This window comes from Lytechinus pictus, chromosome 5 (genome assembly GCF_037042905.1).
Source record: "Lytechinus pictus isolate F3 Inbred chromosome 5, Lp3.0, whole genome shotgun sequence".
NCBI lineage: Eukaryota > Metazoa > Echinodermata > Echinoidea > Temnopleuroida > Toxopneustidae > Lytechinus > Lytechinus pictus.
The window spans coordinates 42570905-42584396 of record NC_087249.1 but is presented as its reverse complement, the minus strand read 5'-3'; the positions used below and the strand labels follow the sequence as shown (position 1 = coordinate 42584396).

Here is a 13492-nt window from a genome sequence, read left to right as displayed (position 1 = left end):
AAGACAAAAAAAAAATCACAAAAAACATCTTTGCAGCTTCAAGCATAGGCAGAACTTATGAGGAAAGTTTATAGAAATGAAAACTAGTTGTAGCACTCTTCAATAAAATCTTTCCTACACTATGACCTTTACACATTTTAAAACAGTTGCAAACATGTATATAAAGACAGAAATCTATATTATTTTCTTCTAAGTAAATATACCACACTCTTTTGTATCTCTATATGCTATTGTATATAAATCTATTTTTTTTTGCTGGCTGGCTGATAACCTAAATCATAATAAAAAGGCACCACATTTTTTTTTTCTTCTCTTTTTCTCAAAATAGCAAATTTCACATAATCTCTTTCTACATCAGAATAAATCCCGATATATCAAGAGTATACATTTCGGTATTGGCACTTTATAGGCAGGCAAATTGCATGAGCACTTGGCAAAAAATAATCTTGTACTCAGAAGTGCAAGTTGGTTTTGATTTTTGTTTTCCTCAAGTCATACCATTAAAAATCCATGGGGAAAAAATATTAAATCACTAAAAATAGAGTCATACGCACATTCATCAAAAAACGTGGGCAAGCAAGGAGTGTGGACTAAAAATTTTGAGATCACCATGTAAATTGTAAGGCACCTAAAAAAATTGTGTCTGAAACAACTGAGTTTAAAATTTGACGGCGTAAGTACTGGGCTATATATGTACTGATATATGAAGAGATTCTAATCAATTTGAATGGGTGGATGATGTTTAAAACCCTAAACCCTGCTTTCCATTTTTAGTCTTCGCACAAAAATGATTTAATTCTGTACTTGTATTTGACCAATTGTCGTTAATAGAAATTTATTATACGTATGACTGACTACAAACTCTTAGATTTCAGATAGGATAAAAGGGAATAATATGACTATGATAGCGAGGTACACTTTAACCCTGTACTGTATACATCAACCAGCCAGCATCTAAAAAGAATCCCCCCCAAAATAAAGGTGAAAATGAAAATGCAACCTCAGAAATACTTTCTCTATAAAAAAATCTGTATAGCTTAAAAAGAAAAGAAAGAATGGTACAGAACTGATCACGATTTCAAAGACGACGAACGTTAAATGACCCATGTACAGCAATAAATACACTAGTTACACAAATATAGCACATTTTGGAAGCAATAGCCTGTCCGTCACACGACTACTGGCCCTCCGACCCTCTAACAAAATGTGGAATAAATATGTACAATTTGAGAGAGCGGTGGCACATAAGATATTCATTCATTCATTATTCAATTAATAGCAACAGTAAAATTGTACAAGCTTTTTTTTTTCGTTATATCTCTACATATACAATGCGTACTCTGTTCTCTCTTTTATGTGACAAAAACCTGTTCTACACACTTGATGTACACCATTCACAAATATAAATATACAATGGCATGACTATGTCACGCTTTCATCGTTTGTGAGTTGAGACTCAAGATTCATTTGCAGCAAGTTTTTTTTTTTTTTTTTAATCAAGAGATAATCTCACTTCTTTGAGTTGATTTGATTATCTTGGCAGATTCAAATTCAATGAACACATATCTGTAGTTTGTACCACACACAAACATCAATGAATTGGTGTGGTATGAGGTCTTTGCCTCGTCTGTGGTAGTTGAGCTTCAAATGTTTCTTTAAGTAACTGATCTCAAATATGTCACTTGTGACAAAATTTAAGCAGTTGGTCCAACAATTAAATTAATTATCAATGTTAAATACAGATTTGTTGTAACTTACAAAGGTTATGTAATTTGACCTTGATTGTAGAGCCACTGTGGGTCTGGCACTCGTTTGTTTATCAGCTCATGTTTATTTTAACCTGAAAGGACTGGGCTATTTCAGAGTTGTGGGGGGGGGGGGCATTATGGCCTACTCTTTTGATCTTGGCAGTCGTCGGCACAACTGCGCCAAAATCTTAAACTACAAATCTACATTTAAAAAAATCAAATGATAATTATGTTAAATTTGTAATAAATCATGCAAATTTATGCATATTTAACACTCAATTTCACTTGAAATTTGAATCTTTGCGGATGGTACTAGTACTTGGGGAAATTAAAATTTTGCTTATGCATATATTTGTTCTTAGAATTTCTTGATTTTGATTTTTTGTTTGTTTTTGTGTTTGCATTCAATGAAAATAATTCAAGACCATTTATTAACCAATATTAACCGTAAATTAAGCAGACTGATTAAAATGAAGAATAAGCTTTATGAATTCCATAGTGCATTGAATTTGTACCCAATCACAAAAATTAGCCCTTTTTGGCACGACATCGTCTCACAAAAAGTCATGTGGCATCGTGATGCTATACTCGTATATTGTAAATTTGGTCTTAAAAGTCGTGCAAGACTTTAAAGAAAAAGGTTATTCAATTTCGCAGCTCTATCTCTGCATGCTTTGTAATGACGTTACAGAATAATGGTGCGAAATATGGAGGGGCACGATGCCCCCCTCCCTCCCCCTTGTCCTTTCAGGGTTAAATAAATAGACTTTTTTTCTTCTGGTACAAAATAAACAATTAATTACAACCAAAGCTATCCAAGATAATGAAAATCTTTTTGCCATGCTTACAGACCGTCTATTGTCATAACTCATGGGGAATTTGACATCTACAGATGCTAGAAAGATGTGGTAATTTTCATTTTCACTTATGTGATAACATTATCTCACCATTCCTGGGTACAGTAACATAAAGCTTAGTGATTGATCACAGGGCTGAGTTTATGATTAATCATGCACAATAATCAATGCAATCAATCGTAAAATCAACACCAACGATCAATCACTAAGGTTTATGTTACAGGACCCAGGTCTGATATTTGTTGACTTCAAGGTGAAGCATAATTGGCACAGCCCTCTTACAAAGAGTCACGAATGATCCAATCAATCTCAACTCTTTGGAAATCCATCCATACAGTAATTTTTTCTACAGGAAATTTGCACAATGTCCTTTGTAAACAAAGAGAAGCATACTGAATTCTCAAAGCAATGATGAATGTATGAATATAAATCATTCATTTATATCTCGAAAATATTTTGAACAAATTTGCATTTTAGATGTTGACGTTGCTGGCCGTCCATAGTTTATGGTTGATTGGATCAATCGCAACTCTTTGTAAGACGGGGCCCTGATAAGCCTGATTATTACAGACAGCCTGTTGCCATCAAATTTTATCCTTTTGTGCATGAAAACTCACAACAGACCGACTTAAAATGATACTTCTAAAACCCACGCTGCCAGATTGATTATAGAGCCTGTTTAAAAAAGGTCAGATTAAAAAATTGTGTAAGCTAGAACTTTGGATAAGATTTGATGAGGCACATATTCATCACATGCTCTTGTCCAAAATATTTCGGGCAATTTCATTACAATTTGAAAATTAGAGTTGATATAATCTCAAAAGGAAATTTTTGACCAGATTGGGACCTTGAATTAATCAAATCATTATTGTTTCAACAGTGGTTTCATAAAAAAGAAATTTTCATTCGCTTGATCAAAAATACAATCCTTCACATAGTTCTTTCAATATTGAAGCAAACTTGGTTTTCTTCAAAACGATGGGAAATAGAAAAATAAAATCTATGAAACTTCAACCGACCCTATGGATTGATGTCAGTAAGTTTGAAATTCAAAATTACAGAATTCAAATTAACAAATAGAAAATATGAAATGCAACTGAATGATTACTTATATAATTGCTCTTTTAATAACAAAATATATTTTAATAGAGATAAAAACTAAAATAAAAAAAATTATATGATTGATGTTGGGCAGGTGTGTAAAATAATCGACCTTTCGCGTACATCTGACCCCCATTTTGCTCCATTCACATCATGAACTGCTCAATCTGTGATAATTGAGTGCATTACAACTCTTAAGATCAACAAGAAAACAAATTATTATTAAACAAGATATTATTTCTTGAAGGTCCACTTACCGGGGGTTAGACTTACATATTCTACAGAATTGCTAGTGATCAGATTTGAATTCTTTATTTCACTGAGAACTCTATCCAATCCTCCATTTCATCTTATAAAACAAATCCTACAAATATTTTTTAATATTCTTATTAAAAAAATATACAATATTTGGATTTCTTCCCCTCTACATTTTCATGACTTCTCTTCTCAATTTTCTCACAATATTAGATAGATCATAACAAGGTTTACCTATAATTTCAAAACATAATTTCAGTGAGATCAAATATAACCTATGATTAGCTAAATTGATTTTACTTCCATATTTGGGTCTTCCAACAAATATGATTCCATGGTTTTAAAGAAACCTCGCTTTGGCATTTTACATGATCAAGTTGGGTATGAAACAAATTTCCCCCAACTTGATGCAAGAGTTTATTTTCTTCCAGTTGAATACCCTCGAAAAGATGATCAAATTTTTGAATCATGAATTTGGTTTCGTTAATCTTCAAGGATTTTTTTAAACCAATAATTTCTGCAATCATAATTAACCCTTTGCTTCAATGTCTATGGGAATAATATATCAAATTCATGAGTCAGAATTAATATACCACTCTCCTAGCCTGGAATGTAGGGAGTTAACCAGTTTGGAGGAAAAAAAATATGACAGCGACTGGAGCTGTAAGCTCTTGTTATCCCATCACAGAGCCTGATCATTGGTTATCAATAAAAGATGCTTGGGCAACAAAACCTCTCTAAATAAATAAAAAGTTCTATGTCCTGGAAAATAAGAAAATCATGGTTGCCATTTTGCTATATCAAATGAGGGAGTCATGTCGTGATTTTAAAAAGTGACTTCATTTTTTTTTTTTTGAGATGTAGAGATAGGGTTTGTCCAAAATATCACTTGATAATGTCTATCCATTAAAACATAATACAAAATTTTTTATCCAGAATATCCCGTCGATGGTCTGTCGTGATCAAGGAGGGTCTTCTAGTGAAGCAAAATAGCGGTTTTACCACAATCAAGGCCCCTTAACACAAAGCTCACCTTTTGATAATAGGGAAATTTTTAATGTTTGATTTGATGTGCAAACAAGCATACAAATCAACTGGATGATCAATCAACAAACTTGGTGTTACAGGCCCCTGTTATACAAGGTCATGTTGCCTCAGTGCATCAGGAGGTATTCATGAACATAAGCTCTATCAGGTTTCAATTAGCACCGAGTTGACTCTGCTCAGCTGCAGAAGGAATACTTGGTGCTTAGCTCCGGTAGCATCCTTGCTGGTCGCCAACTGAATCATCTCTTTAGAAATTGCATACAGCGGTGGCAGGTCCTTCTAATCAATAGCACTCATAAACTCATTTTATTTGGTAGCGCAATGTCCATTCTATGGCATATTCAATAGTCCTCTTCGCTTAGCACTGAAGTACGGTGTTACCGTGTCCGGCATGTTAATAGTCCTCTAGGCTTTAGCACTGAAGTACGGTGTCACCGTGTCCATTTAAATACACCAGCTCAGTAGCACGGTTTGAATAGCACTCTTTTTATTAAACACCGGTGTTGTACACCGTTTCACAAGCGTCTGAGGTTAGAGAGCCCTCTACGGACATAGTGAACCAGATCCTGAGTACTGCTGTGAAGTGTTAGCTCCCCGCACTCTCGTGCCAACTCGCGGAAGAAGTCTGTCAAGAGAGAACATTGAAAGCTCAGTAAAACAAAAATCAGAGTACAGGTAACTTTGCACAGTTGAGACCACAAAAAGTGGTTTGACGTATGAGAAACCAAAAGTAGAAGAGGTATATTAAACATAATTTTGCACAATCAGGGAGGGGGGGGGGTGTTTCACAAAGATTTAAGTATGACTTAGAATCGCACTTAAATGCTGACGCGTACATGATATGCAACGCGCAATCTTATTGATCACTACGCAGTAGTGCGCGTCATCTTGGCACAATCTGACCCATGCGGTCATGCTTTTTACACCGCAGGCAACTAGACATTTAAGTGCGACTCTATGTCATACTTAACTCCCCTGGTCTAAAATTTGGCTTTGACTTTGGCAGATATTCGACTTCGTAATTTCATGCGTGACTTACAAGAGCTATATGAAAGAGAAGCAGCACCATGATTAGGGGTAGATGGACTTAGAGTCGCATCTTCCTGCAGCAATCCTGCAAGCAACCTTTCATTCCAAACCATCACACTTCATCAAAGCAATGAGGAATGCGAAACAGTTGCAATGAAAAAAGCTCAGTGCCCTAAAAGCTGAATTTTTGCTTAAGGGACGGCACAGATGTTTGACCACTTAACTTATCCTTAAAGGGGTGTATCTTACCTTTATTTTCTTCAGAGAGGATATCGGCCTGTTCCCAATATTGTATGCTGTAGAGACTGTAGTTTGAATAGGTGAGGAACTTGGACATGATGCGGACGATATGCTGCGGCATGGCTACCGTCGACGACTGCGGGTTCAACCCATTGCACAGTTTAGCCCCGGGGCCGGAGGGAGGGGCTGGGCCGCCACCCGACGTCTGAGAAGGGACGAGGTCACTGGAGGCACTTCCCTGCGAACCCATGCTGCAGGCCGAGCCAACGCTACCCGCTGGGGAGGGGGTAGGAGAGACGGGGGACGGGGTGCCTGTGTACCTGCAAGGGTGGTAGTAGAAGATTATAAAATAATAAATAAACAAATAATACAGGATTTGTATAGCGCACATTTCCCCCTTGCTAGGTGCTCAAGGTACTCCTATATTACCCCAGCTTAGCTAGTCTACCGATTCCGGTGCGCACAGCTTTTTGAGGAATTACTTCCTGCCAGTACCCATTTATCTCACCTGGGTTGAGTGCAACACAATGTGGGTAAATTTCTTGCTGAAGGAAAACGCCATGGCTTGGAATCGAACCCACGTCCTTCAGATTGAAAGACGAGAGTCTTAACTACTACACCACGATGCCTCTACCTATTCTAATTATTACTATTTCTCCAGACAACCTTTGAGCAGGAAAAAATTTATATTGGCGAGTATATTGAAATCTAAATATTTTCATAATCAAAGTACATTAATGCATTATAATCCAGTAAATGTATGTCCGTACAGGTTATATTCTGGACAAGACAGTCATTCTAAGAATATTGCGAGCCAAATTTCAAAGCTTGTTTCAAAGACACTGTTGCCCAGACAATGTTGCTAAGAATTAATGATCACAGAATTTGTTGAATTGAAACAGTAGTGATGTATGTTTACTCTTCTTAACTGCGTGGACATCCAAACGACAATCCTACATGACTTCCTACAATTGTAATATGTAAAATATACCTAATATGCATAAAAAAGGGCCAACATTTTATTGTGCTTTCTCTGTACAATCACCTATTATCAACTAGACTATACATATTTGAAGCTTTTTATTGTACAAACCGGTCAATAAAACGTATATCTATGAAAAAGATGGGGAAAATGCTACTTAGGAACAAGTTGACCATCCAATAATCAAAGAATTTGGAAAGATTTTTAGCAGATCAACGAGACGCATTCAAATGTCTTGATCTTATGTGAATGAATTCTGGTAAAGCCAGGACTCAATCAGAGGTTGAGCTGTGACCTGGATTCCTGCTTGTTTACAAACTGAATGTAAATTTCACTCTCTGTGAAAAAATTCTGTGTTTATTTCAAGAGTACTTTTCACCTTCAACTTGACAGGTGAAATTTGAAATGTACATCTGAAAGTAGATTTAAATTTCTTCACACCAGGCGCTTTGAATTTCTTGACATTAGTACATTTCAAATGTGAAAATGACCCTTCAAAACATTGATTTTATGCAAACATGGAATTTATACCACATTTCCAGAGAGTCTGCAAAAACTTTTGGTCTTTCTGCATGAGGAAAGTGATTCAAAAATTTCTACACATTTTTTTTAACTAAAATTAAATCAAGTCATGGAAAACAACTAGTAAGCTTAAAGGATAAGCAAACAAAATCAATGTCAGACTCTTGTCCAGTATATTGCATCCTAAAAAAATAATTTGAATGATTCGTATATCTGTTGAGTCTTTCAAAAATGTCTTAAAACATTTCTTTCTACTTGTTAATTTCTTTATGCGCCTTGAGCACTCTGCAGAGTGGATTTGGCGCTTTATAAGTGACATGTATTATTATTTGTAGGTTGAATTCACCATAAATGTTAAGAAAGAAATAATCTGGTAAATGCAAGGAATCCCCTACAGCAATCAAAATTGAGATATGTTCCTTTGAATTCCGTCTAGAAACCTTTAAGCAGCACCGCAACATAACCTTTAGAAGTTACCCTGATACCATGTCTCGATTCCTCCTACATCATGGTCACAACACAACGGAAAATAAGAAAATCAAATTTCCTTACCAGCCTAAGTGATGCAACATATGCAGCTAGTCTACAAACATACAGACTCTGTTTTCGATTCCATAATGGTGTAGAGATTAAAACCTATGCAATTAAAAGACTCCCGCACACTACTTTTCAATTTTCTCTTTAAGTCAGTGACTCTATTCCATTTCCCCTTTTCATTTCAGGCTTTTAAATGGTTCAAGCCAAGTTGAAGAAGGCTTTTAATGAGTTATGGGTCTGATGGAGGAGACTACACCCTTAATCCGAATAATGCGCGTGAAATGAGATTGATGATTTCGAGTTCATGATTTCCCCCACACTCCCACTCAACCCCTAGGAATCTACATATAATTAATAAAAATGAAAAAATACTGAAATACTCTGCCTCCCCCTGCATTAAATAAGGTCTTTTCCCCCTTTTAAAATCATCCCACTCAACAAGCTATAGTTCCAATTATATCTACCCCCACAATTCAACACATTAATTTCTATTGATTTTGCCCATTAAATAATCCCACCAGTTAAAAACATTGGTATACTAATTTTCTGACATTGTAAATGTCACTATTTTCCCACTAACCTCAATAATGCTAATACAATACACCTGCATTTCATATGGATATCAAAGGCCAAGACCAGCACAATAACAAGTGGATTTGAATAAATGGAGAAAAATCAAACAACACTTTTTTCTTCAAAATCAAGCATGAAAATAAGCAAATCATGACTTATCACGTGGAATTCTTCAAAGCAAAAGCTTCCTTAGTTTAAAATATTAAAAAATTGAATTATTCTGAATTTCATATTATGAAAACAGTGTAACAAAAGTGTGACTTTATCGGCTCTCTCGTTTGGATATGTCCCATGATGTCCTTAATTTCTCTTCCATGAACAAAACTTTACTATGTCATAACATTCCCATTTTACATCAAATTGTGATATTGTTATTGTTACATTTGTGTGATTATTAATCATTCATTCAAATTCAAATTCAAATAAACCTTTTTTCGGGGTAAACTTATCCTTTGATAATGTTTGTCTACAATGCATATCATACAACAACTTCAACTAATGACACTGAAATCATGACTCTCATTCAGATTTGTCATATATTGTAATTGTTCCTCTAATGAATTTAATTGAAACGCAATCTCTCAACAGCTTTGAGAAAGACCTTCCATCCAGGGGAGCTTTTCACAAAGCATCAAGTTAGTGATTTTTCACTTTCAATTTTGCTCTCAGCCAATCAGAAGCAAGAATTTCGGTAGCTTATAACAACCATCAGTAAAAAAAATCACAAACAAAATGCTTAATGGAATACTCCCCAGAACCTCTGGCTTGGTGCCTACCTAGACGACGTGTTCCACGAAGGAGGATTCTGTTGTAACGGAGGCTGAGGTTTTGACGATGTACCCTTGAGATGCTCGGTTAGTGCCCTCGACAGGTTCATGGCCGACTGCCTCTTTAGTTTGAACATTTGCATGTTGAGTAACGCTTGGCAACGGTAGCTGCAAAGAGAAGAAAATAGACGTCATACAATGTTAACTTTTCTTATCTTACTTCTTGAAGCAGGATTTTCACTGGAATGTGATTTCATGCTCAGTGCCCTTTCAGCTTGAGCAATTGTATGTTGAACTACGGTAGCTGCAAACAGCAAAATTCCATTTATTCAAAGTACAATCCATGTTGTTTCATATATATTTTATCTTCACTCTTTTTTCACTAAATGACATACGCAAAGCAGAATATATATTGATGTTGTATGTCCGGACGGGCTATTTGTCTGAACAAGATGGTAATTTTGGGAACTTGCAATCAATATTTCATTAATTGATTGAAAATAATATCAGACAATATTACAAAGCACAAATATTTACAATTATTTTGACAGGTTTCGCACACAAATTTTGATGAAAATCCGGAGCAATAGATGATGCTTTGGTCTGCTTTAAGTGTCTGAACATCAGACTCTCCATCCTCCTAGATTATTAACTAGTTAATTCAGAAAGAAAGGCTTTGAACTCACCACAACACGGCTAGTTTGTTATCATTGCTATTCCCCTCTTGGCCATTGTGAATACCTTTGAGCTTTAATATAAATCTGTGGATCAAAAGACGACCGTAGATCAATGATAAATAAAAGGAAATATATGATTGAGAAAGGAGATGGAAAATAGAATTTACATTCATATAAAGAAGGTGAATAGTGAATGAAATGAAAAGGAAAAGTAGAAGCAAAGGAGTGAGATGGGAGAATGTTTGAAGGCAAAGGACAGAGAGAGGGGAGAAATACCCTTTTTTTTTTCAAGAGAAAAAACGAACCATGCCACTGTCTTCATAAACAGATATATTTAGAAATAAACAATGTATATTTATAAATGGGATCAACAACACCTATAACAAATATCACACTTCCATTATAATGTAACAACAGAAAAACAAGTACCGGGTACTCAAAATTGAAAAACAGCAAAAGAGATAAACATGTTTACGAGGTGAAGATATCACATGGGATGGATAAGCAGATTCCGTTTTCATTCTCGTTCCTGCATTTCATTTTAAACTACACTTGATGGAGTCTGTATCTGGGACAGATCGCGTGTTTACCGACAACTGATACCGCAGGCTGAAAGCCAGAAGGGCGTTAATTCACTTAGACACAACTGCAATGAGTTTCTGACTCTCATAAAACAAAGCATCTTACAATCTTCAATATTAGCCTATTGGTGGGCTCTAATATGACAGAGATTTTTTTACAACATCATAAGTTGAAGGAAAAGGTGTATCAGACGAGTTTAAACAAATCTAGATAATGGAATCTTAGTAATCAGAATTATAACGATTTTTTATCAAAATTTATAAATTTTTGATAATCATTTTTCATATCTTCATGAATGTGTTAGGAATTGAGAACACACATTTCCTATATAAAGTGAAACCATAGTATATTATCAAACTTCTTGAAAACCTACAAAAATACAGTTTACCAATGCTCATTAAAATGAATCCATGAATTAAAGCTAATGACAGTAGTTGCAGTAAAACACTGATTTTGTGAGAAAGTCTGTAAAACCAAGGTTAAGTATTAATATATCATCGTGGATCTAGATCTGGTACAGTTACATAAACTTACATGAACTTTGTGAAATCATAATATCTAGCTAACAAACGATCACACTGAAGATCGCCAACACAGATAGGCACACATGGGACATTGTATTATTATTGCTGGAATAAAGACCCGACGGAAGTGACCGAATCCGCGCTTATTTTGCCTATTTCTCAGCAATTACACAATTTCTTCCAGAAACCTTTGGCACATATTTTTTATTCATACAAACAGACACTTTGGTGATCATTATATTAAATTCTGTAAAAAGTCATTTTGAGATCGTTCCCACAACTGGAATTTATCTTTAAGATTCATGACAATTAACATCGACACATGCCCCTGATCATTATATGAACCTATTAATATTTAAAGGCTTCCTGCATAGAACAACCTAATTCCAAGAGGCAGTTGACTTAAAGGGGAGTACCACCAAGCTGGAAATAATATGATTTGAACAGATAAAGTAAAAACAGACAAACATAGTACAAAAAATTTTCATAGAAATCGGACAAAGCGTAACAAAAATATGACATGTTAAAGTTTTGCATTATTTCAGTGCAACAGTTCTATGCATGTCTTCATGAACATGCAAAGAGTAAGCTGATTATGTCATATCCACATTTATTCTTTTGAACTTTAAATTATATTTATTCAAATTTTGTCCACCAATAATTAAAACAATGGATTGACAACCGATTTAATGTGTAAAATAATCATACACACACAAATGGAAATAAGAACTATCATGATTTCATGTAATAACATAAGATAAAGTAAGTGGGGACATGACATCACCGGCTCATCTAATGAATATTCATGATGTTGTGCAGACAAATGTTTTCCCAAGAATATTGCTACAATTTAAAATTCAATGCCTTTGTTATTATTTATCAGATCTTAATGAAATTTTCAGCGTATTGCTCGTTGAATTTCACTCTATTTATTTTGCTTTGATTATTGTCAGCCTGGAGGACTCCTTTATCAAACGTAATCCAGACATGTATTTTACTATTTACCTGATAATTTCACAAGTGTCTGAATACATGGTGACGGCTTTATCATCCGGTACGTGTGGGTCCAACTCAAAGACATTACCGCAGGAAGTGAGATACACCACAGCTTCAAAGTAAGTAAGTGCTTTGGCATGCTTGTCCACCTGACATTGCAACAGATAACATCAAAATATCCAGTTATACAAAGAACAGTTTGAAATACAACTGACTCCGCTCAGGTCGAATATCTTGGGAGCACAGAAATCGGTTTGATTTGGGCAAAGATATCATCAACGCGTTTTTTTAATATGACTTTATTTGCACTACTAATATCAAAGTTTCCTAATCTGTGAATCCAGTTTAAAGATACTTATTTTTACTCTCTATATAGACTAGATTTTCATATTGGTCAGGTCTTTTTTATTAGGGGCTACAACCTACAAGATCAGCTTTCACCAGCAGATTTAGACTGATATTCATTTCTAACATAAACACCCTTCTCCTGTCAACATTGTATTTTCTTTGTATTTGCTACTTAATTCATCTTGATGATAAGTTTCAAATATCTTTCTACAATGTCAAAACCTATGCAAGTTTTATTGGAAATCATAGTGAATTTAACAAGTCAATCAGATATCAAATTCTTCTCTTACCTGAGTATCAGCTAAATGTTTGAGTTTCTTCCCTTCAGCCAGGTAATCGTCAGCTGTGAATTGTCTGTAAGAACAAAATGAAAGAGAGATGAAGGGATTCAATTCTTCATCTTGAATGCAAATTAGGCTTCTAATATACAATCACCTGTCTGCACATAAATCTTCATTATTTATTGTGCATGAATATCTGCAGCTTCTTATTAAAAAAAACTCTTTTGAGCTTCTTCCCTAGGAATTGGAAGATCATTCTGCACGTGTATGTGTCAAGGAATGCAATCAAACTGTAACATTAATCTCTAAACATCATAAAATCATTGAATGTTATATCAATACAATTATCAGCAAATTTGTTAAAGGGATACCAAACTAGTGCTCAACTTAAGGCAGCATTTTAAAATATTTTCTTCTTTAAAAGAT

The 13492-nt window shown here is 34.9% G+C and overlaps 1 protein-coding gene across 1 annotated transcript; it reads right to left on the bottom strand.

Moving 5' to 3' along the window:
- Positions 1 to 1290: 1290 nt before the first annotated feature.
- LOC129261396 (AF4/FMR2 family member 3-like) lies at positions 1291 to 13140 on the bottom strand. The gene is made up of 6 exons (XM_054899462.2): positions 13076 to 13140; positions 12447 to 12586; positions 10345 to 10419; positions 9668 to 9826; positions 6287 to 6597; positions 1291 to 5633 (listed from the first exon to the last, which is right to left on the bottom strand). The coding sequence occupies exons 2-6, from the start codon at positions 12473 to 12475 to the stop codon at positions 5524 to 5526; spliced, it is 684 nt and encodes a 227-aa protein (XP_054755437.2). The 5' UTR covers positions 12476 to 12586; positions 13076 to 13140; the 3' UTR covers positions 1291 to 5523.
- Positions 13141 to 13492: the final 352 nt, after the last annotated feature.